Source organism: Cotesia typhae, unplaced genomic scaffold (genome assembly GCF_013202065.1).
Source record: "Cotesia typhae breed Kobodo isofemale line unplaced genomic scaffold, CoteBio_Ctyphae contig_48, whole genome shotgun sequence".
Lineage (NCBI taxonomy): Eukaryota > Metazoa > Arthropoda > Insecta > Hymenoptera > Braconidae > Cotesia > Cotesia typhae.
In genome coordinates this window covers 9,758,689-9,782,366 of record NW_027423756.1, presented here as the reverse complement: position 1 = coordinate 9,782,366, position 23,678 = coordinate 9,758,689, and the positions used below count along the sequence as shown (strand labels likewise).

At 30.8% G+C, this 23,678-nt stretch overlaps 3 protein-coding genes across 5 annotated transcripts in view; all 3 read left to right on the top strand.

The window, feature by feature from the left end:
• Positions 1–10,354, top strand: part of LOC141530010 (protein amalgam) — a 36,203-nt gene extending 25,849 nt beyond the window's left edge. The window contains exons 5-9 of the mRNA XM_074246845.1: positions 6,685–6,840; positions 7,870–8,008; positions 9,373–9,521; positions 9,714–9,749; positions 10,004–10,354. Coding sequence (XP_074102946.1) covers positions 6,685–6,840; positions 7,870–8,008; positions 9,373–9,521; positions 9,714–9,749; positions 10,004–10,122 — 599 coding nt within the window. The 3' untranslated portion in view covers positions 10,123–10,354. The remainder of the gene's footprint in view (positions 1–6,684; positions 6,841–7,869; positions 8,009–9,372; positions 9,522–9,713; positions 9,750–10,003) is intronic.
• A 4,014-nt stretch (positions 10,355–14,368) lies between these two features.
• Positions 14,369–18,787, top strand: Kel (kelch protein). 3 transcript variants are annotated; one of them, XM_074246835.1, is made up of 4 exons: positions 14,369–14,654; positions 15,426–15,572; positions 16,801–17,205; positions 17,527–18,787. In XM_074246835.1, the coding sequence occupies exons 2-4, from the start codon at positions 15,565–15,567 to the stop codon at positions 18,767–18,769; spliced, it is 1,656 nt and encodes a 551-aa protein (XP_074102936.1). In that variant the 5' UTR covers positions 14,369–14,654; positions 15,426–15,564; the 3' UTR covers positions 18,770–18,787. The 3 variants fall into 3 exon arrangements, with proteins under 3 accessions (XP_074102936.1, XP_074102935.1, XP_074102937.1); XM_074246834.1 differs by having other exon boundaries at positions 14,369–14,867; XM_074246836.1 differs by having other exon boundaries at positions 14,449–14,465.
• LOC141530013 (uncharacterized) lies at positions 18,787–22,658 on the top strand. The gene has a single exon (XM_074246849.1). It carries the CDS (start codon positions 18,995–18,997, stop codon positions 20,501–20,503), a length of 1,509 nt encoding a protein of 502 aa, XP_074102950.1. The 5' UTR covers positions 18,787–18,994; the 3' UTR covers positions 20,504–22,658.
• The last annotated feature ends 1,020 nt before the right edge of the window (positions 22,659–23,678 follow it).

The window sequence follows — 23,678 nt, the reverse complement described above, 5'->3', positions numbered from 1 at the left end:
GTATCCTTGAATCTATTGTTACATAAAAGCAGCTATATATAAAATAATTCCAATGTAGACGTACATCGTGTATCATATATGTAGAATCTAACATCTAGTCGTTCATACCGCGTACAGCACGTCGACAATCTCACTTCATGACTCTCCAGAGTCTCTACTATAGCTTCCCAAATGCACAATTTTCACCGAGACATTATCGTTATTTTATGGCCAACGCGAGACACAGGATCGTTATATATTTCATTAATGCACATGATGTAGCAAGACCAGCAGTACCATAAGATACCAGCTCGCTTATATGTTTCGGCTGCCAAAGTTGCCACTCTTGTAACATTTTTCATTTAATTTAAGGCATTAAATACTTTAAGCTCGAGTAGTTACTTTATGTTGCTTCTTTTTCTTTTTTACTTTATTATTCTTTGGTCTTAAAACGGGATGTGCAATTTACTCCCCGAACGTATTAAAAATTTAAATTGAGTCCCGGGAGCAAATGTAACACACGTCTCGCGTTGAGGAAATTCCTCCGGAATAATATTATATACGTATACGTATATTGAGATAAATATATGTATGATAAAAACTCGTCCAGTGTAAATTTTCCAACGTGATAGTCACTTTGAACTTCTGGACGATTCGCGGTAAATTTAGGTGCGAACTGCTACGGAATACCGTCGAGCTGAGCTGAGAGCAAGGAAGGGAAAAAACAATATTAAAAGAGGTTCGGGCTAAAAAATAAAGAGAATGAGAGAAGGGAGGAAGGAAAATAAAATAAAGTTAAATAAAATAAAACAAACCGGTAGAAAAAGAAATAGTCGATTGTGATAAAAAAAAAAAAATAAAAAGACGTAGAGCTGAGCAGCTAACACCGGGTGCCAGAGCGTCGTCGTTCCCGCTGACTCATCGAGCATGCACGCCACGGAAAACCCTGTGCGGTTCCTCCAACGCTGTAGATTTCTCTCTCGTATTCGCTGAGAATAATCGTCGGGAGATCGGTACCACCAAAGGTGTGCTCATATATGTTACGTCTCTACACGCACACACATACACACTAGGGTGGGTCAAAAAAATCGAATAATTTATGTTTGACTTTATACTCTGAAAAATAGGTTCATAGACACCTAAAAAGAATTCTCTCCAAGTATAAGCTCTTAATTATAACGGGAAGGTCCTCCGCTTTGCGGGTTTCTATTTTTTTCTAATAATCAGATAAAAAAATTTATATCTCGCTTCCAACTGCTTGGAAAAATATTCCGTGGCATAGATTTTGTGAGAAATTGAATGCTTTACAAGAAAGGTCTCTTATGACTTTTTCAAAAACTCAACCGATTAAAAGATATTCATAGTTGAAGTTTGGCTATTTTAAGGAAAATATTCGTTTTTATTATGAATTTTATAAGTCGATGAAAAAAAATTATTTCGGATTGCGGAACTCATGATTTTGTAGGAAATTTACTGCTCTACAAAAATGGTCTCTTATGATTTTTTGATTAAGTGAAGCCGTTACGAGATATTCATCGTCAAACATTAACGAATATCAATATTTCCAGTTTTTGATCAATAATTCGATAAATTTTAATTTAAACTATGAATTTCAGGAAAATTTACATAAATTTGAGTTTCGATCGATAAAGAAATGTTATAAACAATTTTTTTAATATTGTTTTCAGTCTTGAGCTTGTTTGATTGCATTAAAACAAGAAATTAGAGCATTTTTTTCGACATATAGCCAATGATTAGTTTAATTTGAAGTGAATGACATATTTCTTTGTCAAATTTAATATGAAAAGTATTGAATCAAGTGAGAAACAACCAGTATTTAACTTTTTTATAGATAAATTTTTTATTGAATTATCAATTGCAATATAATTGTCTATATTTTTAACATAACAGTACGCTATTACTATAAATAATTTCTTTTATTACAATTTGGGAATGTTTTTGATGTTCTTTGACAACTTGCAATAAGTACTGGAATTGTTCTTCATTTTTGTCAAGCATTGATTATATTCACTGACTAATGCAACAGCTCGCTCTGCTGAATCATTGACAACTTTTAGTTGTTGAAAGTATTCTTTATTTTCGAGATAACTCTCATTAGTAGGCCATAATTCAACATCGACATCAAGAAAGTCATACGGTAGATCGAAGATTTTGAAAAGATTTAATGACTTTTTAGACACAAAGTCACTCAGAGTTCTCTGCGCCAATGAATTCAAATCTTTTTTAGCAATTACAAATCTTTTAGCTTTAGAATCTGTACCTTCACGAGTATTAACAGCTTCAACAATACTTTTTTACTTCTAATGGAACGCCATCGTCAAACAGTGATAAAATGGCAAGTTCATCGCTCAAATACCATAAGTGCGAAATCATTTTTTCACACGTAGCTGAAGAAATCAAAGGATTGATATGTTTGTACTCCAATAAATTTTTCATAAACTGCAAGTCATGATAAGCAGCAGTTGTTGCAGAAGTTGATGAAAACCAAGCTTTTAAATACAATGTGACTATAAAAATACAGAAATGACGAAGACCATGCAATTCTTTCTGAGAGAGTTTGAATTCATCTCTGAATAGATACATTTTCAAACTATAAATGGCCTTAGCCATCCATCTAGCATGATGAACAGCACCAGGACGTTTGAAAGAAATCTTTTCTTGAGGCATTTCTCCAAGGAAAATCAATGATAATTCCAATAATTCTTTATCTAACTTATTATAACATTTCTTTATCGATCGAAACTCAAATTTATGTAAATTTTCCTGAAACTCATAGTTTAAATTAAAATTTATATCTCGCTTCCAACTGCTTGGAAAAATATTCCGTGGCATAGATTTTGTGAGAAATTGAATGCTTTACAAAAAAGGTCTCTTATGACTTTTTCAAAAACTCAACCGATTAAAAGATATTCATAGTTGAAGTTTGGCTATTTTAAGGAAAATATTCGTTTTTATTATGAATTTTATAAGTCGATGAAAAAAAATTATTTCGGATTGCGGAACTCATGATTTTGTAGGAAATTTACTGCTCTACAAAAATGGTCTCTTATGATTTTTTGATTAAGTGAAGCCGTTACGAGATATTCATCGTCAAACATTAACGAATATCAATATTTCCAGTTTTTGATCAATAATTCGATAAATTTTAATTTAAACTATGAGTTTCAGGAAAATTTACATAAATTTGAGTTTCGATCGATAAAGAAATGTTATAAACAATTTTTAATATTGTTTTCAGTCTTGAGCTTGTTTGATTGCATGAAAACAAGAAATTAGAGCATTTTTTTCGACATATAGCCAATGATTAGTTTAATTTGAAGTGAATGACATATTTCTTTGTCAAATTTAATATGAAAAGTATTGAATCAAGTGAGAAACAACCAGTATTTAACTTTTTTATAGATAAATTTTTTATTGAATTATCAATTGCAATATAATTGTCTATATTTTTAACATAACAGTACGCTATTACTATAAATAATTTCTTTTATTACAATTTGGGAATGTTTTTGATGTTCTTTGACAACTTGCAATAAGTACTGGAATTGTTCTTCATTTTTTGTCAAGCATTGATTATATTCACTGACTAATGCAACAGCTCGCTCTGCTGAATCATTGACAACTTTTAGTTGTTGAAAGTATTCTTTATTTTCGAGATAACTCTCATTAGTAGGCCATAATTCAACATCGACATCAAGAAAGTCATACGGTAGATCGAAGATTTTGAAAAGATTTAATGACTTTTTAGACACAAAGTCACTCAGAGTTCTCTGCGCCAATGAATTCAAATCTTTTTAGCAATTACAAATCTTTTAGCTTTAGAATCTGTACCTTCACGAGTATTAACAGCTTCAACAATACGTTTTTTTACTTCTAATGGAACGCCATCGTCAAACAGTGATAAAATGGCAAGTTCATCGCTCAAATACCATAAGTGCGAAATCATTTTTTCACACGTAGCTGAAGAAATCAAAGGATTGATATGTTTGTACTCCAATAAATTTTTCATAAACTGCAAGTCATGATAAGCAGCAGTTGTTGCAGAAGTTGATGAAAACCAAGCTTTTAAATACAATGTGACTATAAAAATACAGAAATGACGAAGACCATGCAATTCTTTCTGAGAGAGTTTGAATTCATCTCTGAATAGATACATTTTCAAACTATAAATGGCCTTAGCCATCCATCTAGCATGATGAACAGCACCAGGACGTTTGAAAGAAATCTTTTCTTGAGGCATTTCTCCAAGGAAAATCAATGATAATTCCAATAATTCTTTATCTAACTTATTATAACATTTCTTTATCGATCGAAACTCAAATTTATGTAAATTTTCCTGAAACTCATAGTTTAAATTAAAATTTATCGAATTATTGATCAAAAACTGGAAATATTGATATTCGTTAATGTTTGACGATGAATATCTCGTAACGGCTTCACTTAATCAAAAAATCATAAGAGACCATTTTTGTAGAGCAGTAAATTTCCTACAAAATCATGAGTTCCGCAATCCGAAATAATTTTTTTCATCGACTTATAAAATTCATAATAAAAACGAATATTTTCCTTAAAATAGCCAAACTTCAACTATGAATATCTTTTAATCGGTTGAGTTTTTGAAAAAGTCATAAGAGACCTTTTTTGTAAAGCATTCAATTTCTCACAAAATCTATGCCACGGAATATTTTTCCAAGCAGTTGGAAGCGAGATATAAATTTTTTTATCTGATTATTCGAAAAAAATAGAAACCCGCAAAGCGGAGGACCTTCCCGTTATAATTAAGAGCTTATACTTGGAGAGAATTCTTTTTAGGTGTCTACGAACCTATTTTTCAGAGTATAAAATCAAAAATAAATTATTCGATTTTTTTGACCCACCCTAATACCTATATATAAAACACAGTAGCTGAGGAGTATTATATAGTAAGAAGAGTAGATATAATATAACGAGGAACGTGGATGTTGTGAAGTAACCAGGTTCTCTTTGAGCACAAGTTTAGTAAAGAGGAAGCTCCTTATAGGCCGCCTGCCTTCACCTCTTCGCCTCGTTCATTCTCGGCCCAAACGGATTCACTGCGCCCAAACTACTTTATCCTTCTACTCTCCTCATCTTCTTGTTCTTCTCCTCTCGCTCTTAGTCTTGGTCTTGGTCTATCTACTTTCAGTAGATCGTCTTTATCCTCGGTATCTTGTACGTGCACGTATACGATCGCCAACTTTTAGTCGGGTAAAAGTTGGATGTGAAACAACCAAGTAGGAGTAATAGTGGTCTTACTAGATAGTGTTTGGTCGTTGACGTTCGTGAAGTAAGGGTAAGGGTCGCTCGGCTCCCAGTAAAGAGCTACAGCGGTGCTCGGGATAGAATAAGAACAGAATAAGAAGCGGTAGAAAAGGGCTGATAAAAAGAGAGAGCTAGACTTGTATAGTTGTATAAGTAGTTGCATACTTATGTATGTACATATAAGTTATAAGACGGAAAATACATAGACACGTTGAGTATAAGTAAAGCCAAGTTAACTCCGAATTTGCTTCTGACTACTACTGTGTACATCCTCTTATTTGGCGTTTGCCTTGACTCGCTGTTTCACTCAAACTCTGCACCCGGCAATGGTTTTGCTCTATGGTTGGTTGTACAGAATCTACTGCGGCAACTACACAACAACTATAACTGTATAGTACTACAGTCTTGTACTTATTCCCTGGTTTGTTTATCTTGATCGATCTTTCACGCGAGTCTTGTACTCAACTGAGGTCGAAATAACACTGCCACCGAGTATTACGCTTCAGCATCAACATTAAGCTATATATATGTGGTAGAGTACACAAGATGAGTAAGTGAACAACCGGAGAACGAAGAACGAAGAACGGAGAAGTGAAGCAACTTTTAAGTAGAGAATAAAAATAAGAAAAAAAAAAAAAAGAACCAAAGAGATAACGAGAAAACAGCTCATGGGTGAAAAAATAGTTTCAAACTCGTTAACCAACGCATATTTATTTTAGCATTTTTTAGTTTGGTTTTGTTTGTTTTCTGTCAAGTGGATCCGACTGGGACAGGGTATATAAAAGACACGCGCTTATGTAAATCAAAGAAAAGGTAAAATGGAAAAATAGATTATTAAAAGTAAAACTATTTTATAGGAAAGGATGTTGGATATTGAAAGAAGAGGAAGGTTTAAAATTTTGTTTGAATATAATATTTCCGTGCTGTACTGCCGGCGATACGACTGCTGTACTTTTATTTTTATTTGAAAGTTTATTTGTCAATTGGAAGAAAGAAATTACTGCACACTTGTTCGCACTCAAATCTTGAATACGGCACTGTATTTTCTCGAGTAGATCGAAGTACGCTAAGAGACACAACCGGTCTCTCGTTTCTCTCGTTTCTCTCTACTTGGTTCGAGTGTTTCAAAAAGTTTGCGCTAACTCGATACTAACACAACTGTTGACGCTATGATTTTGATTTTCTTTTTGCTTTTGAGTTCTTTATTCTTGAGAAGTTTTTTTTTAATAAAAAATAAAATGGTATATAATGATAATAATAATAATAACAAAAATAACGATGATGGTAACAATAATGACAGAGAGATTGAAATAAAATGCGACAGAACTAGACGGAATAAATTTGACGGAGCTTAAAGCAGACAAGTGTGTACTTATGCTGATAATGATCTTGATTGTGTACTAGATGGCAAGAGCTACAATTTTAAAAAAGTGGAAATTTACAATGAGTCAAAGCTGCATTTTTATCGAGTGGATAGACAGCAAATGGGTGTTTATATGTGTATTGCTACCAATGACGTTCCACCTACTGTCAGCAAACGTGTCGCTCTCGAAGTAAATTGTGAGTTGATTTTTATTTCCAATTATTTTTATTCACCTATTTTATTTTTCATTTTCACAGGATTTGTGATAACTTTTTAAAGCTTTTTCAAGTATCATTATGTTTTCACGTATCATTAATTTTTTTTATCAGTCATTTCAACTTTTTTTATAAACAAAAAAAAAATACTCAATTTATCGGATGAAAATAGAAATCGAATAATGTCAATTTAATCTCTCTGAAATATATTTTTATTCAATTTGCTATTTAAATAAGTTATAAACTAACAATTGAAAAATTTAATATGTGAAATATCAATCACTACAACTTTGTTTAATTATTTTATTAACTAATTAACCTAGATAGTGATCTTGTTGAAGTTTATGAATTAAATATCTGCGAAAAGTTTCTTTTGAAAATAAATTTATGATCAAATATATCTATCAAAATTTCATTTATTGATTTAAAATTTTTAGGAATATTTAGAATTGGATTGAGTTAACGACAGACTTATTGTCAATGCACAGACACATTAATGAAAAAAAAATTAACTTGATCAAAGTAAACAATTCTTGAAATTTTCTGACTGATCTTATTCAAGATGAATAAACATCCATGTGTCGATAATCTCGAGTAATCAGATCAAGCAATTCATAGCAATAAGCTAAATGCAAAAATACCTGAGTATTAAATAAAAAAATAAAAACTCCATCATTTTTATCACTTTAATTATTGATACGTTGAATTCAATATTATTCAATTAATTTCTAATCAAAATTTCTATTTTTCGATTATAAATATCTTCTACTATTCAATAAAATTTAAAAATGAATTTATTTTGATCTCTATCAAGTGGGTCGCATAAAAATACCATAAATTTTGTTACCCGAAAGTAACATCAGGATCTGTCTTACATAATTCATTACCGTATTTCATTTAAAATTGATAATTTTCTTTATTATACTTTTAGAAAAGTTAATTTTAATAGTTGAATTGTTTTTCTTAAATTATATTCAATCTATTTCTGATTGGAGAAATTCTGTTACCCAGTTGCACCGACGGTGCAAGTTCAGAGCCAGCTGCTAGGAGCACCATTGGGTACTCGAGTGCAAATGGACTGCTCTATCGAGGCACATCCTAATACGATAAACTTTTGGGAGAAGAACCGAACGGAAATGCTGGTCGACGGGTGAGAAGTGCAGCTCTATTAACTTTAGATTTATTTATTTATTTATCTTTATAACTGTTTAATTATTTACCAAGATAGTCATAGAATCGCAACTGTCTATATCTTGTTAATCTAATATTTGTCGAGCTTCAATTATTTCATTAAATTTATTTGCATTAACGTACAGTCCCATCATCTCTTCTATTTTACTTTGACAAACTATATTTATAGTTTCAAGTAAATATTTAAGTTCTTCAGACGAGACATTTGATAAATATTTTTTATCAAAACTCATAAGTAACAAAGTATTATCCAATGTTTTTATTTGAAATAGCACCTATATGTGTATAAATCTTTTTATAAAAGTAGGTTTATTTGAAAGTTATGTGTGTTAAACTGTTAAAGTTAAAACTTGTTCGAAAATGTGATATGTAGTTGCGACAAGAAGCTGTTAGTATTCCTATCTGCACTTTCTTACTTTATTTCATCATTTTTTTTTTTCAATGCAAAAAAGTTCACCAACTAGATTTACAAAAAAATTAACCATCGAATCCTTTTTTTTTTTTTTAATTAACTACTTGCTAAAATATTTTCAGTATGAAACGGGTAACCGACACGACAAGTTACTTCAGCGTGTAATTAATTTCTGTGGTTTTTAAGCATTTAGTAAAAAAGTTTCTATTTGTTTCCAATATTTAATTATTTAAAAAGAAAAAATAACAAAAATTAATCCTTGATAATGTAAATTTGTTTTTGGTTAGTCGTATATTTATTTTAAATAAACAAATATTTTCTTGTGTTTATCAGACTTAAATAAAATATTTTTATCAGGATAAATAATAAAACAAACAAAGACCTTTTAGTTTCTTTTGTAATGTTTTTACTGAATTAAAAATTTAAAATTACAGTACAAACATTTATACAAGCTTGAATTAAATAAAATAAATCAATAGTTATTTATTTATTTTTTTTTTTACATAATTTAATTTAATTTCAATTCAGCAAATCTATCATGATTCATCATTTCTTTTTAATAAAATTTTTTATCGATGAAAGATTGAAAATAATAAACGTTTTTTGAGCCACGACATACGACAAAATTGTTTTCATCACAATTATTTTCAACTAATCTACAATGACTGATCGAATTTTTTGTATCGCTATAAAATTTACATTAATCACAAAGAGTAAACAAAAAATTTACGACAAAATTATTACATTTTTTCTACTGAAATGCTGGGGTAGTCTCCCCTCTTAAATAATGCAATAGTCTCCCCTTTAAATAATGAATTCAGAAAATGAAACTTTATATCCTTAAATACAAGCTCATAATAATTATATAAAAAATAGTAAATAACCAGAATACCAAAATTGATTTAAAACAGGCCAAAGTACGAAATTCACGAAGAACGTTCCGGCTACCAAGTACTAACAGCACTTGTGATAAAAAAATTTACCGAGCAAGATGAGGGTATTTATGTCTGCACTGCCTCGAACATTTTAGGAAAAGCCGAGGGTACTTCACGACTCTACAGTAAGTATTATTAATAACCCAACGGCAGATATATACATATAACCAACTAACCAACCTCCCATCTAAAACTAACTAGAATCTTCTCATATATACACACTTAATTCCCATTACTTATTTAACACCCAAGTCTAAATGAATTAAAATAAAATAAAATAAATTAGCTGAATCCACTCACTGGATAAAATTTTACAGAAATAAATCTAACCAACGACGTGTCGAGTATCGGTGGTAAGTACTCAATAAATTGTTAATATTTTAAAAATACAACAACCCTCATACTCACCCTGTTCTTTAAAAAGAGTAAGCAAACAAACAAACAAACAAACACACAACTAAACGATTAAATAAATAGACAAAGCTTAAACAAACATAACAAAACGAGAAAAAAAAAATAAATAAAATGATAAAAGAGCAGTATAATAAACATAAAATAAAATAGAATAATATAGGTTGTTTTGGTTTAAATTTTGTTGTTGTATCAGGATTGGCAGAGGCAGCCCGTGGCTCGAGATCATCATCGAATACACGGCCAACCAGTCTGTTCTTTATATCACTCGGAGCGATATCACTATTCTCCCATAGTCTCTGTTCGTTGCGGTGAACAGAGTACCAGTCGACCTTTATTATCCTGATGAAAATGTGTGCACAGGGGGGGGGGGGATGCCAAGCTTAAACAACGGCCGACTGATCGACTGCTGAGTTACTGAGCGAGAGAATAAACCACCGAGCGACTACACCAAGTCAGCGAGTTACAGCGACTCTACATCAAGAGTATGCACCACAAACCAGCTACTCATCTACTCATCCACCGCAGCTTCTGCTTGTACTATGTATATATATACGTATCAAAATATATATATATATATATATATATATATATATATATATATATATATATATATATATATATATATATATATGAACAGCATCCACTGTACAGAAAACAAAACAGTTGTGTGCCAAAGTTCGATCGAAGCCTCATCATAATCATCCGAGTTCATCTCTCGTGCACTACCGGCAGCTCCCTTTCAATCAATCGGCATTATGTCTATCTCGCCTGTTCTTTGCGCCTTTTTTTTATCATCCATATACCTTTTTTACGTTATGTGTCATCATTAAACACACACACACACACACACACACACACACACACACACACACACACACACGCGCGCGAATCTATTTATAATCTAACATTAATTGCCGTCAGTCTTTACCAATAAAGATAATGATAATAATATTAATAAGGATGATGAAAAATAAAGAAAAAAGATAAATAATCATCAACATCATAATGTGCCAAAGAATAAATTTATCAATAAACTAAATAAGAGGAAAATAAATGATAATAACTGCAAGACAAAGGATATATATTAATTGTTTCATATCACGAGACGTATCTTTTGAAACATATCGTTTGTCTTAAAGATAAAAGTGAAAGAGTAAATATATAAATATTAATATATAATTGTATTATGTATACATATAGGTGGTTATAATGGATCTCTTTAACAATCGGTTTATACGGGAGTATATAATAAATATTAAATGATAAAAGTGGTCGGTTTGCTCAGAACTTACGATCCCTGGGGATTGCATTTGTTAGAATAATTTTACGTGCGATTTCACGTTAATACCAAAGCCGCGGAAGTTTATTTGTAGCCGCAACGTAAGCTATCGCAATGTAAAAGCGACACACTTTATTAATGTATGGCAGAGTTGGAGAGGACAGAATGTATATGTTGCTACTATTGTATTGTGTATTTAATTGTATGAATGTGTATTTTATGTATGTAAAAATTTTCGCGTGCATCCGTTGTGTAAGTTCTGTAAATACATATACATATATCAAATCATTTTACGTTGTACGCAAAAGCGGTATTATGTCTGTATTTATTGAGCAGAAAATTACGTTACACCGTTATTTAATTTGTATGTTTGAATATATTTGACTGATCAACATATATATGCATACGAACATTGAGATGGTGGCTCTCTATTTTATTTCGGCTTGACCGGTGTTCGGCATACGATACACTCGACTGATACTATCGAAATAAAAAAAAAAAAATAACAAAAACAAAAATAAATAAATAAATAATAATAATAAATATAATAACCGATATATATATAATAGAGTATGGCTCGGCCTTCAAAAGTGATGCTTCTTTTGAAAAAATAAATAAATAATAATGACAACAATATAACAATAATAATAATAATAATAATAATAATAATAATAAATAAATAAAATGATAGAAGGTAACTAGGATAAAAATTGAATTAAAAAAATAACCAAAAAATATTGGAAATATAAAATTAAATATGTTTGTATACAGATAGTATGTATATTAATTTATCGCTTCTTTGGCTTTATATTATTATGTGTACTATAAAGTGTACTCCTTTCTTGATATGACATCGTTGTAATTTAGATAAAGATTTAAAATAAGTGAGAAAAAAATAATAGTATTAAATAACGATAATAAATAAAAAGGAGAGAATGATTATTTAAAAAATAATAATAAAATAAATCTACTTTTTCCACTAAAATTTGTGCAACGTTAATTGCGGGTAAACGTAGAATGAAAGAAAATGTTCTGGAGGAGTAATAAAAGGATAATAAGAAAAAAATAATAACAATAATTAAGTAATAATGGTTTTATTAAAAATTAAAATTAAATTGAAAAATTATGTTTTTACTGCGATAGACTTTTAAATTGCAAGTATTATATTGTTTATTATTTACTGTTAACTAAAAATTATAGACTGTATAAGTCTCAGTTTTATTGTACAAGCGATTACTATATTGATTCGTTATTAATGTAATTATTTTGTTCAATTTGTTTTAAATGTTTATTTGTGTTTTTGCAAAAATATATATCAAACAAAAATAATATTTAAATAATACACGGATGATGATGAATTTAATTTAATATTACTTACCCTACCGTTTGTCGGCACATATTATAAATATATATTTGGTTAAGTTTTTAAATAATTAGTTTAACAGTCTACTACATAAAGGTAAGCAAATATTGCCTTATTCTACGAATAAAAATTTTTAGCAAAAATAAATTACAATGAAAAAATACTCGCGTTTTTATTTAATTTAGATATACATAAGCATGTTCATATTTATGTATAATTTAACTTCCAGGTTAGATTAATTTACTTGAATCTATTTAACTCCATAATTGCAGGGGGAATATTAAAAACTCGAAAATTAATTAAAAATTAATTAAAATGGTAATTAAAATTTTTTATTCAAGAAATAATTAATCTCGGAAATCCCTTGGAATCTTTCTATAATATATAAAATATAACTTTCAGTTAAAAATTTTATTTAATTAGTTAACAATTGTTGTCGCTAAAAATTTTAATAGACGACTTGGTTTAAATTTATTGTTATTTATTATTTTTGGCATGAAGAATTTCGTGAAATTAGTGTAGTTGCAAAGCAAAATGCAGTCGAACTTTTTTAAAATAAAAATATTCACAAATGACCTATTTAAAGGAATGCTATGATGTAAAAATGAATTATCTTAATAAGTTAGGCGGCTCACTCAAAAAATAAATTTTTTAATTAATAAATTTGAAAAATTCAAGTTTACTGACATACATTTATCTCTCTTGCTTTTAAATTAAAAATTTACTGGATAATAAATTATTTAAAAATGTAAAATCAAACACAAAAAATGAATATTTCTGTTTTTATCCATCATAACTAATAGCAATAACTTTTTAATCACGAATATTAAATTCAGTCAGAATTTGTAATTTAAAATTTAAATAGTTGAAAACATTTTCCAAATCAATAATTTCTCATAATTATTTCAGCATTAATTTTGTTAAATAATTAATTTTAAATCGCGATTTTTAACAGCTTGACGCATTAAAGTAATCAAAAATCACTTCATTAAATATTGCTATGCTCGAGGCTTGACCATTTGTTCTTTTTTAAAATTTTTTTTTTCCCAATATTCATGTCAATGCTAAAACGTTTAATTTATCACTAAAAGAATAAGAAAATATGCAGTCACACAGAAAGAAAAATTTCTTGACTGGAGAACTAAATTCTTTGCTCAAAACAATTTTCAGGTGCCTGAAAGAAGAAAATAAAAATATTAATGAACATTTACCATCGAGATATTTAATTTTTTTGGAGCAAGAGGCTAAATTTTCTCAAAACAAGATTTTCTTGACTTAAATAAATTTTCTTGGATCAAGATACGTATTTCTTAAAGCAAGAGAATTAATTTTGTTGGGATAAGTGAAATTTCTTGTGTCAACAAAAATAATTAGGAAGAAAAATATTTTCTTGACTCAAGTGAACCTTTTTTCTGTTCATCCTTAATGGAAATTCCAATGAATGTAAATTTGATTATAATATTGTGAAATTAAAATTTTGAATTAAAAATTAAATTTATTTGTACACTGATAGAAGGATTTCTTAGTATTTAAGATTTCTTTGTATTTTAGAAATCATTTCTTAGTATTAAAAAAATATTTCTTAGTATTTAAGAAATATTTTTTAAACACTAAGAAATGATTTCTTAAATACAAAGAAATCTTCTTAAATGTTAAGAAATCCTTCTATCAGTCTATTGTATCACAGTCCGCGTAATAAAAAAAATAACAGATTCTCCGGAGTATTAAGGATGTTCACTGAGTTGGTAAAACAGCTTGCGATCGCTCGGCATTTTATATAGATCGTGAAATTGAACCTGGTAGAGCCATCTAGCTGAGAATGTAAACTATTACGCAGAACAGAAATTTTCTGCAGATGTCAATGAAAAAAAAACAGAGTCATGAACAGCTGTACTAAGTGTATACATGTATGCAACTGCATATTTGTGGTGTATCTGTCTGTCGTTCATAAAACATAATGAAATTTTTGTTGTTACTCTAGTCTTTCATTACTCTGTGTTATAAATAAACTCGGTTATTAATATTATTCATACCTTTCATTAATTTAAAACGATAATTACATTATAATAATAATAAAGTTCTCTATTATTATAATTATTCAATGATTTGCAACTGAAATGAATGTCATCCGTCAGTGGCAGTGTGAATTTTTTCTAACAAAGTGAACTAATGTCATAAAAAACATCCTTTTAATTACACAAAGTCTGTGATTATTTTTTTTTTTTTAATAATTATGATTAATTTGTATGAAATAAATTCAAGTACTTTTGTAAATAATTTTTTGTTAATGAAAAATTTAATTGCATGAATTTAATTAAAATATTGTTTATGTATCGATTAACTTATTAAAATGGAGCAAAATCAAAATCAGTCGACTAACAATAATCCCAGTAACGACCCTGACAATGTTGGGAGGTATTTTTAAACAATTATTATAGTTTTATATAATATCGATAATTATTTATAAAAAAATTTTATGAAATCAACTTTTAATCAAATAATATAAATAATATTAATAGCTGATAATAAAGTATACGTTTCTGATTCTTTTAAATTATTTTATTATCAATATTTATATAACAAAATCAATTCAATTAATTAAAAACAATGTACACTATCAATGAAATTTTTTTTTGTTTAAAAAAAAAACAAAATAACTACTTCAAAATAAATTAATACAATTAATTACAAAAATATAATTACTTGCTCGAAATGATTAAAAAATTATTAGAGACTCGTGAGTAATGAGTAACAATCTTAAAAAAATTAAGAGAGCAATTAAATACATTTAATGGATAAATAATTTTTAAGTGACAAGAGTACTTATCATTTAATTGATATTTGTACTTAAAAACTATTTTCCAAGTGATAATAATAAATACATTTTTGAAGTACACATAAAAACAAATCAATTAGATTTTTTTATCACTAAACTATTACTTATTATCTCACTAATTAAATGATTAATTACAGCTGTCTGTTGTTGCGATATGCAAGTCAAAATTCACTGGACGAAAGTTCACAAAAGCATATACCGAGGGAAAGTGGAAAAGATAAACCGCCTTATCGCAATCATCATCACACCAATCGAGCTTTTGACGTGATAAACGCTATGAGAAAGTAAAGAAAATTTTATTTTTTATCTTATTATCATTAATATTATTAAGTATTAATATCTGATCTGTTTAATACATAATTCATAACAAGTATAATTCATAACAACTCATAATTCATAACAATTCATATCACTGAATATTACAGCGAAATAATTTGTTTATCTCTTTAGATAAAATAGCTTTCATTATATATGCATCGTTATTTATTGATTATTATTTTTGTGATAAAAGTTGTGTAATATCCTCGGTGTTAAATTATTTTTATTCAATCAGATGTCACCGTGTCAATTTATTTTATTTGTAATGTTGCGACCGGATTTATTCAGACAAAGATTTATAAATAATATCTCGTAAATTTGTTTAAATTTAAAGACAATATATTATTGACAGTAATAAAATATTATTGGCTAACCAATAAATAATGCAGTCAGGTAAAATTCAATGTCTTTTATCTAAAAAAGTCATTTTTACAACACATAAATCAAAACCTTTTTTGTTAATAGTAAAAGCATTTAATTTTTGGTTCTATACAAACAATGATATTTTATGAATAAAGTAAAATTAATTCCAAGCTTGATGAAATCTCGCATCAAATAATAATAAAAAAAAAAAAAAATACTATGATAATTTAAAGATAAAATTTCAAAAAATATAAAAATGCGAGACTTGAATATTTTTATAAATTATTTCACATTTTATCACACAGTGGTTATAAAAAAATGATCTCACCTTGAATTATTTTAAAATATTTATTTTCTCATCCTCTTATCGTTAAATGTTAAAATTCAACTTACGTATATAACATGACGGAAATATTATTGCTGGCTGTCAGGCTTTTCAAATAATCTGGATATCCATTTAAACCAATATTAAACCCCGACTATACAGCGCTCATCTGTAATATTTAGTCATTATTGATTATTGGGTTTATTTAATTTTATTTTAATGAACTTTACTATTTTAAGCTACTAATTACATATTTATAACTCAAGTATTCTTGTTATATAGACTTACTTGTACAAAATGATGAGGTTAATTAAATATATCAACAGAACATAAATCCACTTTGATGAAAAGTAGTTAAAATTTCCGACATGTAATTTAAATATACATTTTCCACTTACTAATATAATTAAAAAAGAAATTACTCGTCAGAGAATAGCAATTGCAATAGCCTTTAACATAAACATTGTAATTATCACAATAATAATTTTAAATCTTTAATTAAACAGGCAAAATCTTCTGTGCGATGTAATTTTGGAAGCTGATGGCGGGAACGACGTACCAGCTCACAAAATGGTTTTGGCGGCATGCAGCCCTTACTTTTACGCAATGTTCACGAGTTTTGAGGAACGCGACCAACGACGTATCAAATTACAAGGAGTTGATCACGCAGCTTTGGAATTACTAGTTGATTATGTTTACTCTGCAGAAGTCCACGTTACCGAAGAGAATGTCCAAGTTTTATTGCCGGCAGCTAATTTACTTCAGCTGACTGATGTCCGCGATGCATGTTGCGATTTTTTACAAGCGCAATTGCATCCGTCTAACTGCTTAGGAATTCGCGCATTTGCTGATCTTCACGGCTGTTTGGAGCTACTCGCGCACGCTGACAGTTATATTGAACAACATTTCTCGTAAGAATTTATTTTATTAATTCAATAGACCGGATTTTCATTTATTTATTACATCATCTCTACTCTTTTGGATAAATTTTTTTTTGCCCAAAAAGACTTGAGACATTTATTTTAACATCAATTCAATGTCTAATGACTTTCTTCATGATTTACCGCTTGAAATTGTTCCAATAAAAATTTTCTGCACCATAAATTTAACACACATGTTTCAATTATTACTCCAACTGATTTATTATCTTTATTAATTTTTAAATCCTACAAAGTATCTTCTCCCTTTAAATAATAAATCCGTTAATTAAAAATATACTTGTTATATTTTAGGGAAGTTGTCGAGGGAGAGGAATTTTCAACATTAGCGCCACTACAAGTTGCCAAATTAATTTGCAGCGATCGGCTGTCAGTTCCCTCAGAGGAAAAAGTCTTTGAGTGCGTGATATCGTGGGTACATTCAGACCTAGAAAAACGGCAGAACTACCTCGCGCAATTAATGGAGCACGTACGATTGCCACTTTTATCTCAGGAGTACTTGGTCCAGCGAGTCGAGGAAGAGCCGCTCTTGAAAGCGAATCTCCAGTGCAAGGATTTCTTAATAGAAGCCCTTAAGTACCACTTGTTGAAAGGAGAGCAAAAGTCTCTCTTCAAGACTCCGCGGACGAAACCGCGACAGCCCCGCGGTTTGCCAAAAGTTTTGCTAGTAGTGGGAGGACAAGCGCCCAAAGCAATCCGCAGTGTCGAATGTTACGACTTCAAGGAAGAAAAGTGGTACCAAGTAGCCGAATTGCCGACTCGCCGGTGTCGAGCGGGTATGTCAGTTCTCGGAGGCCGGGTATATGCAGTTGGAGGATTTAACGGGTCACTCAGAGTACGCACAGTCGACATTTACGACGGGTCTGCAGATCAGTGGTCAGCGTGTGCCGGCATGGAAGCACGTCGTTCAACTCTGGGTGTAGCAGTCCTCGGTAATTGTATTTACGCGGTGGGAGGATTTGATGGGACAACTGGATTAAATTCAGCGGAAGTTTACGACCCACGTACCCATGAATGGCGCATGATTTCGTCAATGGGCACTAGACGAAGCAGCGTAGGTGTGGGAGTCGTTAAAAACTTACTCTACGCAGTTGGAGGTTACGACGGAGTTTCCCGACAGTGTTTGTCCAGCGTCGAGTGCTACAACCCGGAGAAAGACAAGTGGAAATCCGTCGCCGAGATGTCTGCTCGACGCAGTGGCGCTGGAGTCGGCGTTCTCGACGGAATTCTCTACGCAGTTGGAGGCCACGATGGTCCGCTAGTTCGTAAGAGCGTAGAAGCTTACAATCCGGAGACGAACCAGTGGTCTGCAATAGCGGACATGGCTCTGTGTCGACGTAACGCAGGTGTAGTTACTATTAATGGTCTTCTATACGTGGTAGGAGGCGATGACGGGACGTCAAACCTCGCCTCTGTTGAAGTATACTGTCCACGAACTAATACCTGGACGACGCTGCCGAGCTGTATGAATATCGGTCGCAGTTACGCGGGAGTTGCTATTATTGACAAGCCCCAAATACTCTCAGGGGCGATGTGAGGTTTACAAACCGCTGGGCATGCCAAGGATCAACAGAACGTTAACAACAGTGCGTCTTTCGACGCAGAATCGTCAGTTGAGGCGCCCAGTGGTAATAATGCTCAAGCACAGGCCCAAATTCCGATTGACCAAGTCGCGCGTTATCGCGGACTTGCGGGTCACGACTGCGAAGGTCCGAGATGTGTTTGCCAAAGGTACGAGAATGGAGAGCTTGCTGTTGTTGCGATGAGCCGCATGAATCGTAATCAAGACCAACGAGATGATTATCAAAATTTACGAATTTATCAGTATCCAAATAACCGCGTTTATCAAAATCGAACGGCTAATTTGAACCCTCACTACCAAAATCCCGTGGACTTGGTGAGGATTCAAGAGCGTAACAATGGCTCCCAGGAAAATATTTATGAAAGGTTGGACAATGATGATGAAGATGAGAGAAACAATGAGAATAACGAGGCAGACGGCAATGATCGCGAGGCTGTTGTTGTAAGAAACGAGCCAAATGATCAGAACGACCGCGATCATATGTACGAACGCATTGACAACCGGCCTTGGTACCGCGGAGGTGGCTGTAGCAATCACCACCACCGCGCACCCAACAATTTTCCTACGTCATCAGTCTTCTGGAACGCGATTGAGAGAAATGCGAATCGGTACGACCCACGCGAAATTTATTTGCCGAACAACGCGTACTTGAACCGACTGAGTTTATCGCGGAACTGCTTCTCGACAGACAACGTCGCGATGGCGGGCAACAGCGGCCGTAACGTCTACCATCTGGGACACAACTGCATGTGTCAATTCTGCACGAGACTACCTTTTATTAGGTATCACATGTGTCAGCAGTGTTCCAGCAGTTTTCACGACAGACTGAGATGCTACGACGACTCGGGAGGCCCCTCGGGAGCTTCTGGTTCCTCGAGACATTACATATATCAAGTATCTAGGAGCTGTCGGTGTGCCTACTGCCGCGGCGGTGACTACTCATACTCGAGATTTCCTATTAGCGCAGCCAGTCGTCTCGTTGACGCGCTACGACGTGACTGTCATCAATGTGGGAGGAATCACGCCCAATGTAATTGTCGTAGCAGACTGTTGACTACTGCTGCGGCTTCTAATTCCGCAATTTACATCGGGAGGATCGATCGAATCGGGTTTGTCAATAATCCGTTGTACGCAAACCCGATGATTTATGTGGGAAGAATTGAAAGATCTTTGGGAAATCAGGAGGCTGGTAATGAAGATCTCCCGGCTTCTGCTGCTGGAAATTCAGCGGGAGCAGCTAGTGGAAGTGGAGAAGCTAGTGGAAGTGGGGAAAAAAATTCAAGTCAAGCTGGGCCATCTAATCAAGCTAATGTTAATGCTAATGCTAATGCTAGTGTTAATGTTAATGATAATGGAGACGTCGTTAGACAGCACACTTGTGATGACTCTTGTATTCGAAACAATGCGAACGCTCCAGGCACCTGTCAGTTTATTAACAGAAACGAAAGGTCTAGTACGGAGTGCAATGGCGGCCGGGTTTCTTATCACTGGTGGTTCGTCAACAGGTGGCTCCCACCCTGGGGATCGCAAGATAGAAATTCAGATACTGCTAGCGCGAATCTCCCTGCAGGAAGTAGCAGTAGTAGTAATAGTAATGGTAATAGTAATAGTAATGCGAGTACAAGCGCCAGCACTCCAAGAGTCGAGGAACCAAGAGATCCCCCGGGAAGTGACAGTGATGAACCTTAAATTGAAATCCATTGACGCGGTTTCCCGGTTAAAAGTTTAATATCAGACTGAGAAGTAGAATACAGTTTAATGGAATAGCTTTAACCAGCTACGGAGAAATCATTCCAGTTATTCCTTTTTTCTTTTTTTTTTTTTATTTTGTGATAGCTTATTTGAAGCGGACTGGGTTATGGAGGGGGGAAGAGAGAAGAGGAAATACTTTTCCTCAATCGGATAATCATTATTGAAATCTACGAAATCAATTTTTGGTGACAGCTTTCAGAAATGGGGGCTTTGGATTACGATAAAAAATTTATCCTCAAGAAATTATATTTAATATTTTAATGATAATATACATTATTCATTGTACTTTTTGAATAAATGAAACAGGATATTGGGATTTAAATTTATAATTGACGCTTAATTATTTTATCAGCGATACGTCGAGTAGCAGAGGTAATTTTTAATAAATAATCAGGGAAAATTCAAACGATACACATTTAAATAAATAATTAAAAATTGAATTCTCGATGTAGCTCATTGGTTTTATTTTTTATTTAAAATACTATTTTGTCTGATTAATATTACAAACTCGGCGGATTCGAGCGCTTCGATACTTCAATGATTAATTAAATTGATTGATAAATTAATCAACGAGGTAATTATTGATGTTTTTCCACGGATTTTACTGTTATTTTAATGAATTTTAAAAATATGAGATTTAGGTAGAAATAAAAAATAAATAGTACTAGTTAATATCAAATTGTCTTCATTTTGATAAATTAAAGACTGTCCTAAATGTAAATATGGTATGAAATTAATTAATTAATTGTCTTATAAATTAATATTAATTAAAAATAAATACTAGCCTTTGTACAGATAAAAATCTCCTGTAAGAATAATAAATGATTATCAATTTGAATATCAATAGACAATATCATTGATAATTATAATAATAACAATTATATTTATACGTAAAGTAAAATCAATAAAATTCAATTACATCCATTATAATCAGTATTAGATTTATAAAATAAATTTTTGATGAATTAAAAATACTAAAGATAAGCTTAAAGACAAAAACTGTCTTAATTTAATTATAAGTGGCTGTGTATAATTATGTACTATTATATTATATCGTATTCATGAATAATTTTTTTTTTAACTCTGTTGCTTAAAATTGTGTAGGTAGAAAAAAAAAAATTTATGAATAAAATAAAAATTGACATTGAAGAATGAAATGTAGTTATGTAAATTATTTTATATAGGATCCGGATGGATAGAAATGAATCAGTGGCCATATCATCAAGTTATATTGATAAATATATGATTGAGTAATTTGATAATTCAATAATTGAATAGTCTAGCTGAGCTGAACCGAGATGCTGAGATGATCGTTTTAAAGTTTAATTATCAGAGCGGGCTCTTGACGTGCGAAATTAGTTTGCTATCAAGTTCATTCAATCTATCATGCTCTTAAATATTGAGCGCTATTTCTGGTATGCTAATTACAACCCATTTAATTTTATTCATCATATTTATCGTAGTTATTGTTTGAACGTAAGATGAAGCTTCACATTCGGTAAAAAATACAAAAACCTTTTTTTTTTCAATTCATTATTTTTAAAATAGAACAAAATTTCTGTTAATATATTTCAAAAGTACTTTTACTCAATAAAAATGCTTCATTCTAGGCTATAAAAAATATTTTGGTAATTTAGTGTTTCAATAGAAATAAGAAAAAAAATTCAGTGTAAAAATTTTCAACACACTGCAAAGTTTTTACTGTCATAAAATCTTTGGATAACATTTTTGTCAGAAATTTTCGATGTAAAATATTTAAAGCATAAAACTTCAGAACGCAGCTGTTAAATTTATATTATTTCTGCCAAGATTTTGTTTGCCCTAAAGAATGTTAAATTTGTTAATAACGTTGTTATTATCACAACTAATACTACGATATCTATATAAATAATCTACGAGGTCAATTCATTGAATCATTAAGTTATCTTTCCTGATAATCATCTAACACACTTCACATTTTTTTGTTATATTTTTAATTTGTTGAAATAAAAAATAATACATTTTTTATCGATGAAAATAAAATTTTTTTATGTCACTCTTGTAATATCATATAAATAAATATTATTAATAAAATCTCAATCATTATATTTCTTATCAATTATTAAAGAATTATTTTTTTAACAATTGTTAAGCTTACGTTACAAAAAATTTTTTTAATTTCTTAATTTTATACATTTTTTTTTTGTTTAAAAATAAATTTACGAAATTATTATTCGCAATAATATAAATTTCATGTGTAAAAATAAATAATTACAAAAAGTATATACTCTTTATAAATTAATGATATTTTTGTGCACTAAAAACTCTCAATTAAAAATTACTTAAACAATAAACAAACTTATTTTTAATTCTTTCATAATTTTTTTCTTTAACCTAAACAATGTTATTTAATTACAAATCCTCTCATTCTTTTAATAATCATCAATGGAAATTAGTACTCAAAAATTAATAACAACAAATACTATTACATAAACAATCTTCCCATAATGAAAATAACCAATTAAGTACAATTTAACGATCAGTAATAACTCAAATAAAAATTTTTTATTTCATTTCGCTCCGCTGTACTCCTCTCGTCTTTTCTTATCAAATATTACACTTTCACTGGACATTAATCAAGGTAATAGTTCCAATGTGCGCTAACATGCAGCTTCATCAAGACCTTTTGGCCAATTACACTCACACTGCTCTTCACATGTGAATATTTACTCCCAGTCTACACACTCACACACTTACATCCATTAATTCAAACACAACCAGAATGTGTCTTTACAAATTCGTAATTTACATATTATTCTAATGCCTAAAAACGTCTACTTATGTAATTTTCACATATATATACCTACGGTTCATCCATATGTATGCAGTAATACCCTCCGCCATTAGAATACTCATATGACATTAGATTAAGCAACCTTTCATTTCTATCTACTTTCATTTTTATTATTTTATACACAAACTTACTTTTTTAAAAATCTCTACATCATCTTCTAAGCAAACAAAGTAGAAATTCCACTTCTCAATAAATAGTTAACACATTTCCAACATACACTTGACACATAAGTCAAATAAAAATCTCATGAATGTTTCCTCTGGCTTGTTTATTTACAAT